This window comes from Carassius auratus, chromosome 7 (genome assembly GCF_003368295.1).
Source record: "Carassius auratus strain Wakin chromosome 7, ASM336829v1, whole genome shotgun sequence".
NCBI classification, from domain to species: Eukaryota; Metazoa; Chordata; class Actinopteri; order Cypriniformes; family Cyprinidae; genus Carassius; species Carassius auratus.
In genome coordinates, this window is record NC_039249.1 from 24,665,671 (window position 1) to 24,691,306 (window position 25,636).

A 25,636-nucleotide genomic window follows, 5' to 3' on the forward strand; every position below is an offset into this window, starting at 1 on the left:
AATGCAAAATGTGAATTCATGAATATACAATGGTATCGATCCACAGTATAGCAAAATCCATATCATGGAACAACATAATTCCGGTAGTCACTTTCAAACAGGTGTCCTGACATTTTACCCTACCCATCTGATTGTCCTCCCAGGGGTTACTGCGCAGGCACACATCAATATCGCGTCCTTTTTCTCATGCTGAACAACAATATTCAATGTATCTGCATTACTATAAGGGTAGGTTTAGGGTTGGTGTAGGTGTACACTTTAATAAAACACAATCAAATAGGTAGAAAAAAATATTTATTGTTGGGTTTCCTGTAGCTGAATCCCTTCTGGCTACAACCGCGAATATAACACAAAATTACTGTATCTGCATTACTGTAAGGGTAGGTTTAGGGTTGGTGTAGGTGTACACTTTAATAAAACAATCTAATAGGTAGATACATTTTTTTATTGTTGGGTTTCCTGTAGCTGAATTGCTTCTTTCTACAACCGCACATATAACACAAAATTACTGTATTTGTATTACTGTAAGGGTAGGTTTAGGGTTGTGGTAGGTGTAGATGTTAATAAACCATAATTTTTACAGGTAATTTGTATTTTAAAATGTAACATTTTTCGTTGTTGAATTGTACTACCCACTGTTTCAGTGGGAGGTAGCAAAATCTGACAGGGCAGGACAAATAGACAGAACATCATTATAGCACTCACCCCTAGTGTGTGTGTGTGTTTGTGTTTGATTTGGCTGTTTTGACCTGCTAGACAATTTTGATCAAGCTGGTAAAAGGATCATTTTTCAACCAAAAAATGATTATTCTGTCATTTACTGTACATTCCTCCTGTCTTTCCAAATTCTTTTTATGCTTTTGTGAAAAACAATTTGACTGTAATTTTTCCATTCATTCAAGTCAATTAGTATTAGTGTTCTTTTTAATCCCATTGCTTTTCATCACATGAACAAAGTGTTTTTATTTTTTGCAATAAATAAATGTTGATAGAAGTTAGGGCTGCACAATTAATCGAATTTCTAATCACGATTACAATTATTGATGCCACAATTACGTAGTTCAAAGTCCACTCATGTTATTCTGCGTGCTTAAGATGCGGTTTTTTTTGTACAACGTGTTATCTTAAGGGTTTTTTCATTTCATTTTTTTTGTTTTAGTATAACATTATAATACCATTCATGTTTTAACTTTTTTTTTTTATATAATTTAAAGAAGAATTGTTATAATCACAATTAATAATCACAATTACAATTTCTAGGTAATAATCATGAATTATAATTTTTGTCACAATCGTGCAGCCCTAATAGAAGTTTCATCTTGGGTAAACTATCCCTAAACCTAAAGCTGTATCCTCCTCCCGGTGTCCTTAAAGCCTGTTAGACGGTAGATCCCTTGCACCATCAACAGTTCAGCTACCATAAGATAACTTGTCAAACCTAAATTGGTATAACTTGTTCGTTTTTTTCTCTTGGATAGAAGGGTTCAGTCTGATTAATCAGTAAGTCATTTCTGTCACTAACGTCATGCTCAATAGATAGCAGACACATTTTTACATGTTTAAAATTGGCCATCAGGAATCGTCCTGTATGTTCAGCGCGAGGACCAGGGATTGTGAATCAGTGTCTTGGCTGCGTGAACTGCTGTGAATTGGCTGCCGGCTCTGCAGCAGTAATGTTTCATACTTGTGTGTTTTATAAACCTCTCACATATGGATTGTAGGACAGACTCCTGGTATAAAAGTGATGAATTGGCGTTAAGAGAAGCTATAGAAGCAGGTGAAGCTCTGCACTGCTAGACTGGCGAAAGTAAAAGAGCTGTTGTAAATTAGCTGTTCGGGAAATGGCAAGTTTTTTCAATCACTGACCTTGACGGAGAACATTTCATGACATCGGTCCTTGGTGATTTGGCAGATGGTTAAATTGAGCAGCTGACTCATAACAAACTAAACCACAGAAAGGAGGAGGCTGTTTCTATCTCTCTCTGTTTCTCTCTCTCTCTCCCAATCACTCACTCACTCACTCACTCACACACACACACGCACACACACTTTTTGTTTTTCTGTATGAAACCTTTCAGAGTTAGCTTGTCATACCCAGTGCTAAGGATAAGGCTATTTGTTTGCTTGGAATTTATATTAGACGTGCTGATTTGATCATTTTTGCAGGAATAAAACTAATGGATAGTGTTGTAAATATATACAAAATTCCTCAATGGTCCTCAGAGGGGAACTTCCCTATGAGGTAATTTCCTCTGTTGCAAATACTAAACACATGTCTCCCCTTTTACACATTCCAGCTCCGACACTGAATGAGTTACACCACCCAGCCCCTTATATAACCTTAGAATCTAATGGCTGCTTTTTACCCATTTATTTATTCTTTTTGTTTTTAACGCTTGTATCAACACTTATTATCATCGACTAAATTTAGCCTATATAATGAGAGAGTAAATCATTAATCCATGTTATGAACCAAACATAGATTTTTTTTTTCCTGAATCACTATAATATGCCTATAATACGTGTTGATATAAGTGTTGTGCTCTGCTCTGATTATAAGTCTCAACATGTGCACAAAAATGTTCATATTGTGTCAGTGATATTTTCCTTCATATTACCAATTATTATCCAGAATGGATAAACATGCTGTTTTAGTGAAGTATAGTCCTAATGTTTTATGAGTTGTGTTAAGAGAAAAAACCCAGTCTGACTTTGAAAGGCCCCTGTTCTGACTGACCTGCTCTGCCACATACACAGTTCTGCTCTGCACTGTCTCTGGCATTGGATCCGACCACACACACACAAACACACACACACACACACACACACAGAGAGACTAATTATGTGTGTTAGACCTTGTGTTAGGGAAAAAGAGGAACATGCTCTTGCTGTCTTGCTTTTTTTAACTTGAAGCTATGTGCCTGTTTTTATCATGAGAGGGTAGATATTTTATAAGATATATCGGATGGATGGACTGATAGAAAGAGAAAGAAAGAAGGATGGAAGGGAGGAAAGATGTATAGAAAGGAAGAAGAAAGAATGGAGGTTCTCTCTCTATCTCTCCCTCTATATATATAAAGAAAGATGGTGGAATGATGGAAAAAGAAAAATATGCATGAAAGAGATAAGGAATTATGGATATAAAAAGCGAAGGATGGAAGAAAGGGGAAAAGACACTAATATAGATGAGTGCAAAGAAAGAAGGATGGATAGACTGAAAATATGTATAGACGGTGAGTAGGAAATAAGAAAGATGATTGAAAGAAAGGGAAAATAAATGAAAGATGGATGGATAGAAAAAAGAAGGAAAGATGGATGATTAAAATAAGCAATGATGGATATGCAAAGATGGATGATGAGTGTAAAGAAAGAAGTATAGATAGATAGATAGATAGATAGATAGATAGATAGATAGATAGATAGATAGATAGATAGATAGATAGATAGATAGATAGATAGATAGGAAAATGATTGGTATTGTATGAACGATGGAAGTGTAAAAAGAAAGATGAATGAATGGGAAGAAATAATAAAGGATAGGAAAAGAAAACAAGGGATGAGGGATGATGGCAAAAATGATGAATAGAAGTAAAGAAAAGAAAGATGAATATTAAAAAAATGATAGATAGTTGAAAAGAAAGATGGATGGTGGATGGAAAATTATGAAAAAATGGATCTAAAAATGATAAATGGGTTAAAAGGGGATGTATTAGATTGATAGATCAGACTTCTGTCTTTCTCTCTCTCTGTAAATAGATTGCTCTCTGTATGCAGATGTTCAGCTGATAGTGATTCGAGTTTATATCACGCTCAGCCATGCAGTACAAGGATCACTTACAGTTTTGCATATTGTCAGCTGTTCAGTTATTATGAAAATAACACCACATTTATATGATCTGCTTTTTTGAGACCCTCTGCTCAGTGTTTGTGTAAAGACCACCTTCATTTTCCCCCGATTGTTTACTCCCGTTTGATCCATGTTGCATGTTTTAATGGGCTGGAATCAGATAAGAAAGACTGGTTGAAATGACAAACATGGATTCTCAATAGTGTGGAGAGATATTGATGTTTTCTTCTTCTGCAATTTCGAGGCTCATACATGAGTCTGAAGAACGGAATATTGTTACCTGAACAACAATATTGGCTCAAACAGCCTGAAGAAGCCAGCGATCATATATCTTTACCCAGCAGCCTCGGGCCAAATGTAATTTTCAAAGCCAGATATTGTTTTTGTTCATCACGTACCAGATGTTGAATCAAGTCAATTGCGTCAACTTTACGTTTTTATTTGTTTATTCGTTTTTTTTTTTTTTTTTTTATGGCTGTCTTTTGGAACCGAGAGGCTTTGTAAAATATGAGGTTTATCAAACTTTCAGCGCTCAGCTATTTTGACGAGCTTCGGTAATACATCACTGACAACTCGGAGCGGCCCGGCTGCACCGGCACGAGAGCGTCAGCACGGCGAAGGAAGCGATGCATTTTTGGAAGTGATTTATGCGATGCAAAATAAATGACGCGCCGTGGCCGGCTTGTTAAGTGCAGCCTTTGAATGGAAGTGTAGCGGATTAACAGCTCTGCTGCGCTCTTTCTTTACTTCTGCCAAGAGAGCCGTGCTGGACATGACCACTCGCCATGAGCTCAACATTTCCACTCCTCAAGTGCCCTGTAGTGTCAGCCATTGGCCCTGGAAACTGCTTTCAGAAGTCAGGCTGAGAATGATGACGGGAAACGCTGACCCCTCCTTCCTTTTCATTTTAGAATAACATTCATTTGAATTGTCAGTCGGTAAATGCACAAGTAAATAATATATGAGATCATTTTGTTCCACTGAAGTGCAGCAGAGTACAGGGGAACGCTGCGCTGGGACCATTTAGAGTTCCACCAGGTGCATTGTTCTCTAGTATTTTATGATCAACATGATTCATTAGATTCAAACTGCTGCAAACTGTATCATCAGTAGTGCATCATGTATAGTATACTGCAATCTCAGTTTACTGTGAGGGAACACAATCAGACTTAATTATGTATTTATTATTAATTTAGGCAAAAAAGACACGTTATGTAGCATCATCTATATAATATAATGGTGTTTAGTTATAGATTTGCATTAGCTTTTATTTTAAGTAGTTTTAAGTTTAATAGTTGTGTCAGCCCAACAGCCTAAACAAGATGATAAAACGCCTTTCTTTTTTTCCCTCTCACTTTTGTGTTGTGTTGGATGGGCATGTTTTGATGGAGTTGTGAATCTGTGTTTTGGACAGGTATGGATGAGAGGACAAGCCAAGCATCATGGGCCTCAGGTGGCCAGTCCAGCCCGTCCTATGAGTCCTCCAGGGTAAGACCGGTCTTGCCTCGCCTCACATCACTTGCCACACACACACACACACACACACACACACACACACACACCCACTAATGTGATCACACCAGTATGGTGCATTTCCATTAGTCCAGTTCAGAGATATCTGTCCTCAGCTAAATGAAATATTAGCATCTTATTTGTTCACAGGCTCTATATTAACATGAAATTACTATTGACATATATTTCTATTAAAATTCATTTAGAAAGGCACATCATCTGTACACTTGCTCAACATATGAAACTAATTACTTTTAAAGAAAAATACTGTTTAAAAAAATGTAATTGTGATGATGCTTCTTACAGGGAGTTCTGGGGATATCCTTTAAAGGCACAATATTTAAGAAATTATTTTATTATTAAAATATCCAAAAACCACTAGAACAGTGTTATATATATTTTGCTAACTTGTGTACACTACTTACATTATCCCAAATGGTTTGATTTCCTTTTGTTTTGGAGAAAACATGGCAACACCATAGACGCTTTAATATGTTATGCGTTTTATTAGACAGGTGACGACCGCACAGAGTCGCATTATAACAGAATTTTCAAATGTATCTAGTATGATAAAACAGCGCTGCTTTACCCCACATATACACAACCGGAAGGAGCAGAAGCGGTCGGCTATGGCATAAAAAAGCTCTGCTGCTTTTGAGCCATGGGTCACACTTGTCTTTTCATTAGCAGTTGCTTCAGCGGCCTTGTTTCATTTCTACGGCTTTCAACCTCACCCTGCTTCATACTACGATGTTAATAAATCTTTAATACTTTCTGCCTGAGTCCTGACGGATTGCGTCAGCACACTCAGTCACGCCGTCATCTAACTACGCCTTTGTTTCTTTGTTTGTTTTGAATATGCCCTCTAGCAGCAAAAATGTACATATTTTGCCTTTAACCGTTTTTCATAGTATTTTTATTTTTTTTACTTACAACAGTACATGTACATCACCATATAATACTGTTAAGTATAACACGATCATTCAGACATTTGGGATCATTAAGACTGTTTAATATTTTTGAAAGAAATCTTGAATGCTCAGTAATAAAAACACAGTAAAAACGGTAATATTTAGAAAATATTTTATGAATGTGATGACATAGCTGAATTTTCAGCAGCCAATAATCCAGTCTTTCACATGATCATTCAGAAATCATTGTAATATGCCTCCATCGCGATATGATTTGATGTGATTGGTTCATGTGATAAATCCCGCCTCTTGTTTTTGTGCAAGCTCAAGGCCTGAATGAAGAAAATGATGCAGTTATTGACTAAATATTAAGTAAAAATCTCATCTTACTGCTATTTGTCACGTCAAAATAAAACTTGAAATGGGCTGAAAACGTGATGACTGTGTCAGTTAGTGAGCATTCAGCATTATGAAATGAAAGATGTATCTTTGTGTCTGTGACAGTGTTTACAGGGCTTTATGAGGATGACTCGAAAGTAAAAAATAAAGAATGTAGTGTCTATTACACTAAGTGCAAAAAGGCAGCCTTGTTGGCATAAGCTATTTACACTAACTCTGCCTATCAATGTAAGGTTACTACAAAAGACTAAAAAAAAATTTTTTTCCTCCATTTTCAAATCTCATATCACATTGGGTAGGTGTAGGGAGGGCTTTAATTGTCCCAACACAGTGGCATCCATTTAATAATTCAAATTAAAATTACAATTTACAATCAATATGTTATTATTACATACCGTTTTATAATGTTCTACAATACTAAGGTGCAAATATTTACAACTATTTGAAATAAGTAGTATAAATAGTTGAAAATCCTGCTATTTTAACATAGTATAAATAGAATCTATAGTCATTAGCACTAAGAGTAAATAGCATATCACCAAAAAATACTGCAATTTTCACTTAGTGTAAATAGCATCTAACTAAGATTAATAAATGCTGTAGAAGTGTTGTTCATTCTTAGTTCATGTTGACTAATGTTAGCCTAACTAATGAAGTCTTTCCAAAATCTTGTTCAAATTGTTATATATAAATTCATGTCCCTGTTACATGAATGTTATATGTTAAATGCTGTTAATTACCGTGAACGAGAATTTGGACTCTTTGGCAATTATTAAGTAAAAAGAGCATCAGCCAACCACCTGCGTTTGCGCATTAGTTCCGCCCACTACCGGAAAACCCGCCAGTTCTTAAAAGCTGAGAAAATCCAAAAGAACTATTTTATTTTGAGAGGAAATACAATAAAGAATATTGTTTACATGTAGTTTACAGTACGTTAAATACAGGTGCGCTTCGCATCCATTGAGATGAACTGAAAAATATCACAGCTCGCCTGACAGACAGAGAAACTCTGAAGCACTCTGTTCGGTGAGTGAAAATATATCTGTGCTAAACTTATACTTAGCCTCCAACTCACACACTGGCGAGTAAATCTGAGGAGTTATTAGACACTGGCTAATATTAGACATCATTTAGTCGCATTTGCGATTGATTTACTTGCAATGTAGAGGGTTTTCAAGAAACATTTATTATTATCAATGTTTAAAACAGTTGGGCTGCTTTTTTGTGGAAAACATAATACATTTTTGATAAAAGAAGTACATTTATTTGAAATAAAATTTTTATAATAATGTGAATGTCTTTACTGTTACTGCTTTCGATCTATTTTCTGCATCCTTGATAATTAAAAGTATTTATCCAACCGAACTTAACTTTGAAACACTATTGTATTTTCAGCATAATTTATAAGGTGGTTCATACTTATAAGAACCATAACGACTTATTTCTTATTCATTCATAATTTTTTACCATAACATTACATGTTGTCTTATTAAATGAAATGTACTTATATTTCATTACTTAAACATATATTGTATCATAATGTCTGATTTGCAGAATTCTGATTAGAAGAATTTTAGCATTCTTTTTATAAAATAACGTAAACATTTTATAGCAAAGAAAGCACTGATGACTACTTTTAGTAAACAGCAGTTTTTAAATCTGAAAGTTAATTGAGGAGAGCCCATATTGAAATAAATCCACTCACAACACAGTTTTTGTTTTTGTTTTCCCCAAAATTTCCTTGGTAACATTCTGAAAAAAAGCTATTAACTTTTGAGAAAAGCATTATGAGCAGCTGTTCCACTCAAAGAACACGGCAAAGAAAATATCTTTGCTTTTCCTGCACGGCAAAAAAGGAAATGTTTTTGTTTATTCAGTTTATAAGAAGAGACAAATGAAAGTGCACACACAGCCTACTTGACGATATGATTATATTAGCAGTATTCATGACAGAGAACAAATGGTTGAAGTTTTTCCCGGCTGTGTGTTTGTGACTGAACGCAGTTGGTGCAGGAAGCATTGATAGATTTCAGACATACCATAAGCTCAGATTGATTTTCATGCATGCAAATCATACCCACCTCATCAAAATGAAAAAAAAAAATGAATGGTTGTGATTTTTATTTTGCGCTCAACCCTACTGCAGATCGTGAAGATCTCTCGCTTCCTATTTGTTTGTTTGTCTTTTCCACGGTGGTGTGTTCAGGGTGCCCTGTATGAATTTCATTTCATGTCAATCTCCTGTCACTTCCTATCAGAAATCAGTCAAATGTCGGAGGCTCTCACACCACATTGTCTTGTTTATTTCCGATGCCCTTCCTCTCCGCACTTCTACAGGCGATGGCTTTGCTGGCGGCCTGATTTGAATTATAAGATGGAGACGCATGAGATATCTTTGCTCTAGGTGCATGGAAATTAGTGGTTGTGACATTGCTGGGGATGGGGTCAGGAGACAGCTGTTTGCACCTCTATACAGTGTGTGTGTACACGCACACACACACACACACACTCACATACACACAGGCACATGGATCTGATAAACACAATACAGCTGTTTAAGTGTGTGTGTGTGTGTTTAATTTAAGTTTAAATTAGAGAAGTGTTTGTCATTTCCTAAGCATTCAAGTTATAATCAATATAAGCAACATAATCATCATAATTTCCAAGCCAGTGCCTCCAGCTAAAAATACACCAGTTCAAAAGTTAGAAGTCAGTAAGGTTATATCAAAATATATATGTCACAGTTTCCCCAAAATGCATTATGGTAATAGTAAGAAATGTTCCTTTTTCACCAAATTAGCATAATAGAATAATTTCTGAAGGATAATGTGACACTGAAGACTGGATTAATGGCTGCCAAAAGTTCAGTTTTGTCATCACAGGAATAAATTACATTAAAATAATTTAATAGAAAAGAGTCATTTTAATAATATTTCAATATTACTGTTTTTTAATCAAATAAATTCAACATTTGATAAGCATGAGACTTCTTCCAGAAACATTTTAAAAAATCTTAATGACCCCAAAACTTTGAATAATAGCGTAATTAAGTGAGGCAGTGTGTTAAAATGATGAATATTCCTGTATGTAGTAGCCATTCTAAACTGTCCATGATCATACTCTCTGGATTTTATTTTATTTTTACATCAGATTCGGTGTCAGCAGGACCGGACCGCCAACCATTGTTTTGTTCAGAAATTTGTAAAAGATCAAAATGCATAATGAATGTGTACCAGGCATTTCAACTAGATTTTTTTTGTTTAGTTACAGGTTTTCGGCAAAGGTCAGATTAAATGAGGAAAAGCATTGTGAAAGAATGATATAGCGTAATCAGACTTCCTTATTCAGACAGAATTTTATTTCTCAGAAGACCAGAAGAGTTAGAAGAAAACCAGCCGGTGATTTGCTCCATTTTTACAGAGCATCAGACATCTTCATTTTTTTTCAGTGTTCTACAACAATTTACAAAGATGCCAAACATATGACGAGGAGTGTTTTAAACTCTAAACAGATTTTAAAAGTTGTGTAGTGTATTCCACCCTTTACACGTACAAGTTACTATTCAAACTAACTTCCTGATATTAATTGGATCCCAGCAGTGTCCATTGCTCACGGCCAACAACAAAGTTAGAAAGCTATTGTCTGAGGTTTGATCTTATCGTGAGAATCTATTTCTCTCTTTTGTGGTTTGCCCTTAAAGAGCCACAAGAGCATTAGCAGAGCTGCAGCCGGTTTCTGTGAAGTACCCGCTAGATTTAATCAGCGTCTTCATCCGTCACATTACTTTTTTCACAGTCTTGCTTCACACAGATCTCCTATCAGATAACTAAATAGGGTCTACGGCTTTTCTGTATTTTTGTGTTACCTGCAAAGAACAAGGCATCCGATCGACTAATGTTTCCCTTGTTCTCTCACATGGAAACTGTGAACCATTTTAAACAGGATCTTCTTCACAAGAGCGACTCTCTCTCTCTCTTTCTCTGTACGCGTGTGATTAGTGGACTGTGAACAGACTGGAGCCCCGGTTAGCTGACCTTGGCCCACAGCCAGGCATCACATCCTGGGCAGCCGTGGCTTCAGGCCTCCCATCTGACAGCCCAGCCGCATGCACCACCTCTGCCGCGCACCCCGCTGTCCCACTGTGCCTCGCTCCCGTCCATCATGCCACTATCTCCCATCCCCAACGTCTTAAAATGGGATCAGGGCACTCACCTGGGATGCGAAGGAGCATCTGAGAGATGTTTTCTTGAACAGAGTGCTGGTTTGCATGCTTAAGCAGCAACGTGGCAGTTATTTAGACCGGACTAACCATTAGAGTAACAAGAAGCACATTCTGAGATCACAAGACAGCATGATTGATGATCTAATGGTCTCACAGATCTCCTCATCAACTCAGCTTCACCATTTCACTCAGACTCAAAAGGCCAGGAAGGAAAATATGGATGATAAAGAGGGTAAAGGGGTAGTTTACACATAAATTAAAATGCTGTCATCATTTACTCATTTACTCGTGTTGTTTCAAACCCATAAGCATGTTTGAAATTCCATAAGAACCAGTGAGGATTGTATTCACATGCCAAGCAAGCACATAAAAGCACAAATTAAATCTGTTCAGAACATAAGGTGAAGATGTAAACCCATTACTGCCACTGAATAAAAAAATAAAGGTAAACTTTATCTCACAATTCTGTCTTATATCTTATATCTTCTGGTTTGTGTATTGTAATTCTGACTTTATTGCCTAATTTGTGAGTTAAAAAGCCAGAACTATGAGATATACACTCACAATTGTAAGAAAGTGGGTAGGGTTTTTTTTTGACTTGCAGCTATATGTTCATATCTCCTAGTTCTGACTTATTTTCTCAGAAATTGAGAGATATTAACTTTCAAATGCGAGAAAAGTCAGAATTGCAAGATATAAACTCACAGCTGCTAGAAAAAAAGTGAGAATTGCACGTTTCTATGACTTGAGACATCGAAACTGTGAGTTTATTTTATATGGAATTCTGAGAAAAAAAAGTCCGAATTGTGAGATAAAATGCAGCAGTTGCCTTGTTTTATAATTTTTTTATGTGGTGGAAAAGGGGCTCCATATGAAGCAGACATGAATGAAACAGTTTGATTCATGTAGATTATTTATTATAGTCTTTTTGAACTTTTTAAGTTTTGGGTGAATAGACGTTTTTTCAGGTTTCATTAAAATATCTTCCTTTTTGTTCCTAACACATATGAAAGTCTTATGGGTTTGGGATGATATGAGGTTGAGTAATTGATTTATTTATTTATTTATTTTTTTTTGGGGGGGGGGGGGTAAACTATCCGTTTAATCGTATTTGTGCATACATTTGCCTGCATCTGTGTGCTAAGCTCAGTCGGAAAGCTTACTAAATTATGCTTACCAAATTGCTGGGGAGGACATTGCAGTTGGGGGCTTGTTTTTCGCCTGACACCCCCCCTCCCACTGTGTCTCTTCAGGGGGAGAAGCCATTAGTCAGGCAGTTCATAGCGCTATTAACACAAACGGCAGGAACACGATAGGGAACCTCTCTGCATCGATTCTGCCCCGCACAACACTCCATTGCCTTTGAAATTACTCAATCGCCATCCGTTTAGGAAACAGACAAAAAAAATTCCGAACAGTAATAGTCCATGATACATTGTTTCTTGAAAACAGAGAAGGAAAAGCCCACAGTAATGGACAGCCGGCAGCTGTAGGCCCCTCAGGAGAGAGTTAATATGGTTTGGGGGACACATTTGACTGTAGCACCAGGCGGATTTTCACCAGCTCTAGGATTAACACAGCCACAGAGTATCTTTTATTGTAGGGAGGGGGGGGACTCTGAGTTTTAAAGGCCCATACTGTGACCGATATTTAGACCTAAGCCCCCCAGAGCTGATAACGGTCATGAAAGGGCAGACCTCAGCTGCCGAGGAGAGAACCGGACTTATTTATTCTACTTTTTAAGTACAAGCAGGCTTTTGGCTTAAAGACATGATCTGTGTCAAGCTCTAATAAACACGTCTCTTCATCAGTTTTATGACATTTGTGACCAACCAAGCTAAAAACTATTAGAAACATCTCTAAAGATCTTTGACTCACTTAAAAAAAGTGTGCAAAACATAGTGCACTCAGTCATTAGAAAACAAGTAAGTAATGTGTGAAATATTGTTATATCCCTTTATATATGGAATGGCAGGAGAGAGCATGGAATCAAACAAACCATTTTAATATGACATGAATTTAGTTGATGAATGCAAATGGCTTCTTTTGTTGTTGTTTGTGCCCCATTAGCTTTATTACAATTACACAATCACAGCACAAGCGCTATTTTCTCTTCAGGGCTTTGTTTGCCCTTTTAATGAAATTCACCAAAGACTTTGAAGAAAGTGTTTTTTAATGAGGAGAGTGGAGAAATATCGATCGTTTCGGGGGACAGTTGACCAGTCGCGCTCCCCTCTTTTCCCTCAGTAATTAGAAGAGTGTCATCGCACTCAATTAGCAGGTCCAGCTAATAATGTGTTTAATGCTGTGATCTCTTTCCCCCAGGGGTTCGGAGGCAGCACTCATTATGCTGATCACTTGAGTGACAGTCGATTAGTGTCCCATGAAGGATTGTCCCCAACACCTTTCATGAGCTCCGGCATAATGGGTGAGTATCTAAGGTGATTCTGACCCTGTCTCGCTTTCACACCCATCTTTCTGTTATCAATCCGTTTAGCAGTGTGTGGACTGATCAGGCTCTTCTCTCTGAAGGCAGTCACCACAGGAAGTGCCAGAGATGGGCGAAGGTGTTGTGTATTTGCAGACTGAAATGTGTTTAAATATTTGAACATTTATCCATTTTAATATGAATATAAAAGATTATGAATAACAAGTGATTTTATACCATGCTATTAAGGAATTTGGGTTCAGAAAGATTTTAACATGTTTTTTAAAGAAGTGTCTCATCATGTTTACAGAGGCTGCATTTATTTGATCAAAAATGCAAAAACACATACAGTTTGAAATCTTGAAATCTTTTCAAATACATTTTCTATTTTAATCTATTTTTTAATAAACTAGAAATCAATTAAACAGCTATTTATTTCTGTAATTGCTGATTTTCAGCAGCTATTACTCCAGTGTTTTTAGTGTCATATGATCCTTCAGAAATCATTCTTATATGATGATTTGGTGATTATTAAATATATTTCATTATAACTATTGTTAAAAGCAGTTCTTTATTGAATAGAACAGCATAGAAATATTTTGTAACATTGTAAATGTCTTCACTGTCACTTTAATCTTTCTGACCCCAAACATTAGAAAGGTTCAGTATAGTAAAAGATATATTTAAAAATGCTTGATTTTTTTTATTTATTATAAAACATAATAATCCTGGCTCTTTTTGAGTCAGACATGAAAGTCAGAAGTGAGTCAGATTCAGTAACTGCGCTGACAGATTCATCGAAACATTCACACAGATTTATGAATCTTTTTTTATCCGTTCATTAATTAGTCATTCGTTCATGAATGGACAACAGACTGCGCTGACTAATAATCTATAATAAAGTTGTATTAGAAATGCTTTATTTATCTGATCTATAATTCATTCTAATTATATTATTATATACAGTATATTGTTCAATATTATATGAATTTTCCTTTAGCATCTTCCTGCGCTGTGACTGTCTTCAGAAGTTGACCCTCCCCCAGGGTGGAAGTCACACCATCAGTACAGTTTTCCATCACAAAAGCCACCGGCCTCTTCCAGTGGCACATTGCATTTTTCTGCAGAGGAGAGTGAGAAGGGATGGGAAGGAAAGGAGAGAGAGAGCGAGAGAGAGCGAAGGAGGGGTTTCAGGGGTGGTAGTGAAACAAACAGATGGGCCAAAGATCATTTTACACACACAAACCCCCTCAGCCACGGACTCTCTCAAATCTCTCTCCTCTTTCCGAAGAGGTGTGTGAAACTCTACTCAACTCGCTCCACTTCCTCTTTTGCTTCCAAAAATGTTTCAAATAATTTTCCATCTGTATCAGTTTGTGAGTTTGTGCTTGTTTGGCCCTTGGTTTTTACTTCTTGTCTGCTGACTCCACAGACACAAAGCGTAATACACATTATTCAGCATCAAGATGATGTGCAGTGCAGACTCGGAAAATTGCACACGGTTATTTCTGTTGTGGATAATTTTGTCGTTGTGAAGTGAACATTCCATTGCTGTATTTATAACTGTTTCCTTTCTGAAAGATTGCACCCTTTTTTTTCCCCACAAGGTAGCATATTTGTAATCAGTATATGATATAGCCTACTTTGTGCCATAATTTTATTTTTCAATAGGTGGGGTGTCATTTGTTTATGAAGGTGTTTGTTCTTACTATTTTACATGAGAGTCATGGTGAACAAGCTTTAAATTTGACTTTTTATTTGTATTTTTGTTGAAAAGATGATTAAGATGATAACAAAAGCAGCATTTTCTTATATATTTATCAGTTTGGCTTGATTAGAGTCACAAGGGGCTGTTTATCCCTTGAACGTGATTGATGGATGTTGTTAGATCTGAGGTCTCTCTGTCTGCTGCTATTGTGATGTGCTCGCACATGACAGCTTTATGGGCTGCTGAACCCCGGCTCTTTGTAGCATCACCCTGGAGACCGGTTGCCATGTAAGGTGGCAAGTTTTACGGATGGGTGCAACTGCACGAAGCCCACCGGAATAAAACGTTATCTCTCTACCAGTTGATCTGCATTTGTGTGTGTGTGTGTGGAGGTAGGGAGGATGTTTGGTTTTCCTCTGTCCTGTTGATGCGGCACTAATTATGCCTATAAGTAGCAAAATATGGAAATGATCTGGAACAATGATGTGTCAGGGAATTAGGCAATCTGATTGCACGGCTAAATTGCCTTCGCTATCTTGCTGGGATTGGACGAGGAGGCCGAGTCTTATCAAATTGAATTTCAGCAGTAATATCTGGGATTTACATGGAATTACCCATTCCGGAGCAACCTCATTAAATCATCTCTGAAAGGTTATTACTCACCAATGAAAAAGGCAGAGCTCCGAATGTGAATGTAATACAATTAAGCATTACCATCACAAGAATGGCATTTCTGAGGGAACCCTGGCCTGTGAGGTACTCGTGGGTTTTGTGTGACCCATTTTTTTTCCTTGCGTGTGCCGTTTAAAAACAGAGCCGTGGTAATCTAAGTGGATTATCTCGAGACAAATCCCGGTGGTCTGCGGTTTCTTGAAGGAAATAGGAATTGTAGGCTGGCACTTGTTTGTTTACCTTTTCAAACTGTTTGTGGCTGATAATACCTTCTCGAATTTCGTTTTTAATAAATACATAATACATAAAATGTCTTTATTTAAACTGTATAATCTGAACAAACATATAACCTTGTTTGTCTACAGCGTTAATATAAGAAATGCCTCTGATTTGCTTTCATAAACCATTATCCCATTAAGCGGTTTAATTTGAATGCTTCATTTAGTAGTCTTAAATATGCCTGCGGGGGCTGCATGCGTTGACCTGGTTCCACGCGCTCTCTAAGTGAAGTATGACATGTTGAGAGCAGCTTGGGGTTACCTGGGGTCAGCTATTGTCTATGATAATGAACTTGTTACAGTTTATAGTGCTAAGCAGATGGCTGGTAATGACTGTTTATTTGACATAACATTTTAATTGGAGTAACCGCTGCTTGTTCTGAATAATGGAGATCCATTTTAAAGGTCACACTCTCTTCTGCTGTATTGGTAATGGATTTGAGTTTATGTAGAACTACGTATCGGATGATACCTTTGAGGTTTGTCTCGGAGTGGAGAGATATTTCGCTTTGTTGCATCATCTTCCTATATGGTGCGTTAAGACCCCATGGGCTGGTGATAGTGAATGTGCTGGTGTGTATTTCAGCCTGTGTTTGTGTGTATGTTTGAAGAAAGTCTATGAGAGTGTTGAGGTCAGAGGTCAGTCAGTCTGCGCCACACGTGCCAGTGCTCTGATCCAATCCTCTTACCCAGCATCCTCTTCGCCTTCCTGCTCGCACGTGGCACCCAAACCGTCCCGTGCTGTACACGGTCCTCTGATGCGGCAGCCGATGACATCAGGTAATGCGTAATCACAAACCTTGTCCGACGTGAACTCAGTTCTGCAAAACATAAATTATCTCTGTTCCATTTTCAGAAGCCTTAACATAATTTGTAGTGTGGTTTACCCTATAATCAATTGATCAGCCAACCATAGCACACAGAGTGTGCTTGCTTGTGTGCTTGTCTGTTTGTAACACTGGAGTGTGTTGCATAATGATGACTATGTTGAAGTTTTAAGCATAATTTAATAAGGCTTAATGCAGCTTTAGATTAAGAAGAAATCTGCATGCACGTAGAGAATCCTGCTTCTTCAGCGCAGCCAGTATTTACTGGTCTAACAGATTACCATCACAAAAGACAAATTAGTTTAGTACTTTGTTGACATTCCAAACTCCATGGGTAACAGTTGGCACAGACAGGGCCAGCCTGGCTTTAGACTTGATGAAACGGAGTACAACCAAACACGGTACATGAGTTTTAAATTGAATGCTCATTGGAAAAAAATTGTTGCAATCAGTTGTACATGTGTTTTGCTGTAAACTTCCTGAAACCTAAGGTGAAGCTTGTTGCTTTGCAGCTCAAGGGAAGCTTGTGATTTGCGGTAGATGGGAAGAATGCACATACATGATCTAAGAAAGCTGTGTTTCCTGGCAATACGCTCTCCTCCGCTGGAGTTTAGTGCTGGTCTGTTGGGTAACGCTCATTTCAGTAAACCTTTTTCCCGAAAGCGTTGTGCTAGTCATCAACAAGGCTAAATGAAATCTGTGGCTGCAGAACTGCATTAAAAGCTGCAGAATAAGATGCTATGACTCAGTACGGTGTGATCACATTTTGACTAATTAGTTTGTTAATGCAGTTGAAGTATTTCAGGAAATAATTTTAGAGGGCCAAAACCATTAAAAGAAACAATGGCATTTCATTTGCACTTCTCAAATACTTGCATTTTAGAGTGTCATCATCTACTTTGTTCACAAAATGTGGATAAGTTTCAACAGGTAAACATCTCAGCATTGTGGACGCACTTCATCCTTGACCAAAAAGCATTCTAAAACAGTAAAATGTCAAATTTGTTGAACTAGTTGGTTTACTGCTCTCCCGCTGGTTTATTACCTGAGAATACAACACCCTGGAAAGCATACAAGTTAAATTACTTAATTACCCAAGTTAAACAGACTAAATGAAAACTTTTGTGTTTCTGTAAAAAGTAGTGCTGTCAAATGATTAACGATTGTGGTGGACAGTCTTGTTACAGAGCATCTGATTGGACAAAAACTATGCATGAATCTATTTATCCTATAAGGCAATAAGTAAGACTATATACATTTGAACTCTGCCAGAATTGAATTCTCACAAACGAATGCAAGCTCATATTCACCTCTGTCTCCAGTCAGCAACACAGACTTGGTCCTAATTTTTATTTGTCTTTTTTTTTTTTTATTACCTTTTTTCACTCAGATGAATGTAACAATATGGAAGAATTATTATTTTTTGCTTCTTCCTTTACAATGTGACTTTCAGTCTGTTTAAAAGAATCCATTCCGCACATTTCCAATTCAACACCGAAAATGTCATCAATGACCTTTATCGTTCAGTGACCCTTCATAAAGATCTCACTTTACCTCAACCTGTCATTCGCCCTCCTGCTGCTCTCAGATTAATCTTTAGCATTTGTCTTCATTTTTTGTTCATGTTTTTTTTTCTCTCTCTACATAAAGCCTCCTGGTTTTATTTTCAAGATGACATGTATTGAATTTTCAACATCACACATTCTCTGATGAGATGAAAGTTTGAGATGAGAGAGAAGAGGACATCTGATGAAGTCAGTGAAGTTACCATCTCATTGTGGATTTCTGGATATCTGCTTTCAGTCACACTGATCGCTGAGCATCAAACAGAGACAAAAGATGTTACAAGGACATTTCCGGACTTCCTCGTATCTGAGAAATTCTCTCTTTTTACTCCTCTGTTCTTCCGCAAGCCACTCATGAAAGATTTCAGCTGGTTTAGATTAGTCCATTTTATTTAATTACCATGAGCGAGTCTGTGTATGTGTGTGTGTGTGTGTGTGTGTGTTTGAGCATGTGACTGTGTGTTTGTCACTCGCCAGCATTTCAATCCATGTGCCTGTCTATATTTTTAATAGTGCTGACTGGCTTGTGGATGCACTCACGTTCCTGTGGCCTGCCGCACATCCTCTCTGTTCTATTAAATATAATCTGCTTATTATTAGCAGCATCAACACGCACACACACATCCAGCCCTGTTCGCTACTGAAGTGACTCAGTAAGACTTGGATTTCTTCGGCCGGGTTCAGGCCTTCTTTACACATCTATATTAAAGGGTTAGTTCATCCAAATATTAAAATTATGTCATTAATAACTCACCCTCGTGTTGTTCCAAACCCGTAAGTTCATCTTGGGAACACAGTTTAAGATATTTTAGATTTAGTCCGAGAGCTCTCAGTCCCTCCATTGAAGCTGTGTGTACAGTATACTGTTCATGTCCAGAAAGATAATAAAACCATCATCAAAGTAGTCCATGTGACATCAGAGGATCAGTTAGAATATTCTGAAGCATCGAAAAAACATTTTTATCCAAAAATAGCAAAAACTACGACTTTAGTCAACATTGTCTTCTCCTCCGGGTCTGTTTTGAGAGAGTTCAAAACAAAGCATTTTGTGATATCCAGTTTGCGAACGAATCATTCGATGTAACCGGAATCTTCTTGAACCAGTTTACCAAATCGAACTGAATCATTTGAAACAGTTTGCGTCTCCAATACGCATTAATCCACAAATGACTAAAGCTGTTAACTTTTTTAATGTGGCTGACACTCCCTCTGAGTTCAAACAAACCAATATCCTGGAGTAATTCATGTACTCAAACAGTACACTGACTGAACTGCTGTGAAGAGAGAACTGAAGATGAACACCGAGCCGAGCCAGATAATGAAAAATAGACTGACTCGTTCTCGAGTCAAGAACCGGTTCCATCGGTTTTCGGATCACCAGTAGTTCTTTCGGTCAGTTCGATTAAATAAACCGGTTTAGGAAAACAAGTCAATGTTTTGTTCATTATCTGGCTCGGCTTGGTGTTCATCTTCAGTTCTCTCTTCACAGCAGTTCAGTCAGTGTACTGTTTGAGTAAATGAATTACTCCGGGATATTGGTTTGTTTAAAGTCAGAGGGAGTGTCAGCCAAAATGTATTTTTGATGCTTCAACAAATTCTAACTGATCCTCTGATGTCACATGGACTACTTTGATGATGGTTTTATTATCTTTCTGGACATGAACAGTATACCATACACACAGTTTCAATGGAGGGACTGAGAGCTCTCGGACTAAATATTAAATATCTTAAACTGTGTTCTGAAGATGAACGGAGGTCTTACATGTTTGGAACAACATGAGGGTGAGTCATTAATGACATAATTTAGATTTTTGGGTGAACTAACCCTTTAAGCTGAGTTAGTCTGTGCTGATCTCTGAAGACACATCTAGTGAATGCACCCGTGTGATTTCACCTGTTAGATTAAATCTTTTAGTTGGCCAGGAGCTTGTGTTCCTCACCTGGGACATCAGAAGGTTTACCAGCACTCCCCCAGGTCAAATCTCCTTCCCCGTCTCTTCCCCAGAGAAGAAGATCATGGCTGGTCTGCCACCTCTCAGCCTAGTGGCACCTAAACGCTCTTCTCCCAGGAGCGCTGTATGAAGACGGCAGTAAGTGTTACTGTTGTTCTGGTGCTCCAGAATGATGTAGCCTTAGCGACAGAAAGCAAAGGTGTACATGTGAAGGGAGTCTCAGATTCTCAGCTTGACTACAATAACTCTGAACTTTAAATCGCTTGGTTCTTGTTTTCCAATATTTTTTGTAAAAATTTGTATTTTCATCATGTATTATGAATTTATTGACCAATATATATATATATATATATATATATATATATATATATATATATATATATATATATATATATATATATATATATATTTATATTATATTATATTATATTATATTATATTATATTATATTATATTATATTATACGATTTTATTTGGGGCTTAGTAAGAATTTTTATTGTTTTTGATCACCAATGCTGCATTTTTGGTCAGAATATGATAAAACAGTAATATTTTGAAATATTTTTACAGTTTTAGATTAACTCTTTACTATTTAAATATATTTAATAAATATTTATGTGATGGCAAAGCTGATTATTATTCCAGTCTTCACTGTTATATGATCTTTCAGAAATGATTTGAATATGCTGATTTGTGGCTTAACTACACCAAAGTGCTGGTGCTAATTTTGTTTTTCTTGGTCAACATTATTCATCATTTAAATGTAGTCTTTAGTTAATATCAAAACGACATTAGAATGATGTGCTGCTTTCATTCACTTGTAGTGTTTACGGTCAGTTTATTTTAGGTTTTAGTATTTTATTTATTTAGTAAAAGTAGTGTAGAAATGTAATGACTGCAATTTATTTATTAACGACTTGTTATTTTTTAAGTTTATCAGTAGTTGTACTGTCAGTGCATCAGAATTTGAAACCTTTTTGAATGAGGACCAGAGATCCAGCAGTTTCAGTACAATCTTACCCTTACCCTAAAAGTTTTTGTGTCATGGGTTAGGTTAGGTTAAGTTTAGGCCATTTCATTTAGCAGAATTATATATTCAATTCCTATCACTCTATATTAGGGCTGAAACGATTCCTCGAGTAACTCGATTACAAAAAAATATCGAGGCAAATTCCTCTGCCTCGAAGCCTCCTTTAATTAATTTAAATCTCACGACTGGTTCTTTCACAATGCTTTTTTTAATGTGACACAACCCGTTTACGTCACCCAGAAAGCGGAAGGAGACACAACCGAATGGCACTTAAATGCACTTAATTAATCTGTCAACTTTATTGTCATTGTTCACAGTACAAGTACAGACAGAGAAACAATGGGTAATAATTAAATGTTTATTTTTGATGTATGCGTTGCATTCTATGCATTTAAAAAGTTAAAATATTTTTTTTATAAAAAAGGAAACTTAGTTGTTCATTTTAAAAGACCCAGGAGTCTTATTTTCTCTTGCATAATTAATATTGCACTTTAAACTTTAAGCAAAAGCACATTTTATCCGATTAATCGATTAATCGATGGAATTTTTGGTAGAATACTCGATTACTAAAATATTCGATAGCTACAGACCTGCTCTATATTCTGCAGTTTTGGCTGCATGTTTAGAGTAGCAAATTGTTTTTAAATGTCACAGGTAGTTTGCAGTCATTTAATCTCTCTCTGCACGCTTACGCCATGTGCAAAATAATTGTGGAACGGCACACTAATTTCTGAAATTTGCATCCCAACTTTCTGCCTGCAGTGAGTTTGGTGCAAGCGTGGTGCTCCCGCATATGCCGCGCCACTAAATGAATTCTCTATGCATAAGAGAATTGTTCTCATCTGTTTCTCATCTCCTTTGATGAAACCTAATGGCTTTCCAGGAAATGAAATTATGCAGTAATTTAGTGACAATGCAAAGTGTGCAGAGCGTTTTGTAGCCTGTGTGTGTGTTTTTTTTTTCCCTGTGTGCACAAGAGGAGCAGCACAGAGATGCCAAGATGCATCTAACTATCCTTTTGTTCAGCTGGGGGAAGGAAAAAAGATTTGTCCTGGTGCTCGGCTTATTTGTACGTATCTCGTACTGCATGTGATTTATTTATTTATTTGCTTTTTAATTATTCCTTAAGGCTGAGCATGTGGCTGTACGCTGTGCTCTGGTTCCCTGGTGTGTAGTGGTAGAGGCAGGTGTACGTGTGGGGCGTCTGAGGGCCGCTCCTCTGGCTGGCGCTCTGATTGTGACCAGGTGCTGCTCAGGTGCACGATCCTGTAGAGCAGCTACACAACACAGCAGGGCCGCAGGTGCATTCGAGAACTCTCTCTCTCTCTCTCTCTCTCTCTCTCTCTCTCTCTCTCCACCTCCTCCCTGTATGCCATCATTTTATCCTCCTACAGCCTGTCACTCATTCCTTCCTCTCTCTGCTCATTAATGCATCCTCTAAAGGATGTCTATCTTATTAGATGTTTGTCTAATGCAGTGGTTCACAACCTTTTTTTTTTCTCACTGGGCCACACTATGGTCCAAGTGCAAGTCTCACGGTTTTCTTTCATTAAATAGTTGATCTATATAAATAGTGCTGCTAGTAACAATTATTCTTATAATTGATTAAACAGTTGATTTGTCCTAAAAAAAGTGTTGATCATATTCATTGTTGATTCTTTTTATTATTGATTATTATCAATTAGCCGTTGCAGACATATATAAACGTGCACTAGAACGTTTTCAGATGTTTTCACACTGTTTTCAGCATCTCACGCCATGAGTACTGATTTTAAATGGCTGTGTCAAGTTACAAGAAGCTCCTTTTTTCAAAACACCCCTCTCTTCCCTCGCACTGCCCTGGATCTAGCTATTTTTGAATGCAACAGCATGTTCTGTGTGAACGGCCCTTGTGAATCAGTCAAGGTTGTGAATACGTTAACAAGGCACTGTACAAGACATTTGAGCAGCCTTATGCTTTAGCCACTCACACACAGGAGTGTTTAAGATGCTGGAAGCAATGTGTGCTGACACAGGCTCAGAGCGGACATCTGTAGTGGTGTGGGAGTCTGGTGGCACTAGTGTGAAGTGTAGTGGATGTAGCTGGTCATTATGCAGAGCTCCAGGGTGCGCTTATCTGTTACTGCGCTCAGCCAAGCATGAAGAGCCCAAGATGGCCTGAAAGGCCACAAATCCCTCTCCTTCGCTTCTTCCTCCAACGACGCCCCTCCTCCCTTCCTTACATCTACACATCTATCCATCCACCCGTCATGCGCCCTTGCCCTGGCTTCCCTAGGCCCGGGCCTCTGTGTGGAGGGGGTGAGGCGAGCGGGCAGGCAGGCCAGCTGCAGAGATCAGCTGTGGCCTGGTGCGCTAATGTCTGCGGGGCTGTTCGCAGAGGGCCTGAAGAGCTCTGAGTCGTGCGGGGGAGGGCGGCAGAGCTGATTGAGCCCTGCTGATAGAGGTCCTGGAAGCCTGCTTTCACAGGCCATTGGGGGTGACTGAAATTACCGCCTGAGCTAATCTGTCTACTATGCGTCTGCGTCGTCTATAGAGTTCTGTTATCAAATGTACAAGCACGGGAAAAAATCCCGACAGTAAAAACAACAAAAATATTAAGGCCATTCTGAAAGCTTAAGCCAGAAACCAATACAGTGTTAATATTGAATATATGTTCGTTTGAAAACTGGAGAAATGGCTGCTGAAAATTAAGCTTTGCTGACACAGAAATAAATTACATTTGAAAATATATTAAACTAGAAAAAATGTAATTTAAATTATTTTTTTTAAATAAATGCAGGCAGAGACAAACCCAAACTTTTGAATGTTAGTGGTACATTGTATTCATATTATTTCTGTATTGTTTCTTAAATACTTATTACGTACTTGATAAATTAACTTAAGTACTTTACTTTAGTGCCCTTTAAAAAATATATTATATACTCAACACGACAATGAGAAAAGTCATAGAAATGCATTAGTCAAATGGTGTTTATTTGAACTAATTAAAATCCCATTTAACTATTGGAATTATTTTAACTAACTTGCTATATTTTCTTTTTAAATGCCGCCCATAGTTATGTCCTGACACATATTAGCATGCAACTGTATGAAATCAAGCTAGTGTAGCTGGAACCATTGTGAGTCAACGCTCTTGTATAGTGTATGTTTTAGGCCTTAGAATATTTTGAATTATTGTATCTTTAATATCCCACTAGTTCAACTCATGATGGCATCCAGAAATGTGCCAGAAATCTCAATAATGCTGAATGACACATGAAAAGGCGACGCCTACATTCGGCATCCATGTGCAGCACAGTTGGATTTACTTAGTAACACGAGCAGCATGTGGCACTTTGGGCTTTGATGACTGTATCATTAGCTGGCATTATTTAATCCAATCCCGTTGCATGCATAACGAAGCCTGAACAAAACAACACCCAAATCTGCTTGCAGTCCTTACAGGACTGTGTATATGCAGGATTCTGGGCTCTGTTTCTCTGTCCTTCATGTTTTCTTTGCTGTTGTCCTCCATTCAGCATCCTGCATCACTTGCATTTCCCTGTACTCTCAATGTCTCCACCCATCATCCACCCTCCTCCCATTAACCCCCTCTTTTCCACTCATCTATTGCCATTTTTAATCTCTCTGTCTGGACTTCTTTTTCCATATTTTTCTACCTCTCCCTCCCAGTTTTATCCCTTGGTACTCAGCAGCAGTTCATGCCAATGAAAATGTTAGCAATTGTTAAATGAAAATGCAAAGTTGAAGGGCAGTGATTCATTAGGAAGGAATTCTGCCAGTGAAATGAATGCAGTCTGGACCCAGAGCACCCTGCTGCTGTCAATGACTTTACCAGACTTCTTCCTATCTCTCTCTCTCTCTCTCTCAGTCTCTCACTCTCTTTCCCTCTTTCTGTTTCTGTCTCTCTCTTTCAGTTTTCAGTTTCAAAGTACTTAATTGGCATGATTTTTACACACCTTAATTCCAAAACATCAATACAAATCAAGAATAGTGATGAAAAAAAAGAGAGGCCAGTAATGGTCATAGAAATAAGATTTAATATATCAAGAAACAAAATACAATAAAAATAATACAATTATTCAGCAAGAGAATTTTTTTTGGTTACATTGTAGTTGTATTCAGAGAATACCTTAGTCCTTGTGTGTGTGTGTGTACTGTATATGTTTGTTTTTTTTTTTCATTTAAATAAGCACAAACTCTGAAAGCAGTGCTTCTCGGTGCGGTCACAGTCACTACTAGATGCTGGTTAAAATGAAAGTGAACCTGCAGGTATATTATGCAA

General features: G+C 37.5%; 1 protein-coding gene across 5 annotated transcripts in view; it reads left to right on the forward strand.

Moving 5' to 3' along the window:
• Positions 1-25,636, forward strand: part of LOC113106301 (transcription factor 12-like) — a 113,438-nt gene that overhangs the window by 29,690 nt on the left and 58,112 nt on the right. For all 5 annotated transcript variants that reach the window (XM_026268061.1, XM_026268060.1, XM_026268062.1 and 2 more), the window contains exons 4-5: positions 5,262-5,335; positions 13,217-13,319. In XM_026268061.1, coding sequence (XP_026123846.1) covers positions 5,262-5,335; positions 13,217-13,319 — 177 coding nt within the window. The remainder of the gene's footprint in view (positions 1-5,261; positions 5,336-13,216; positions 13,320-25,636) is intronic.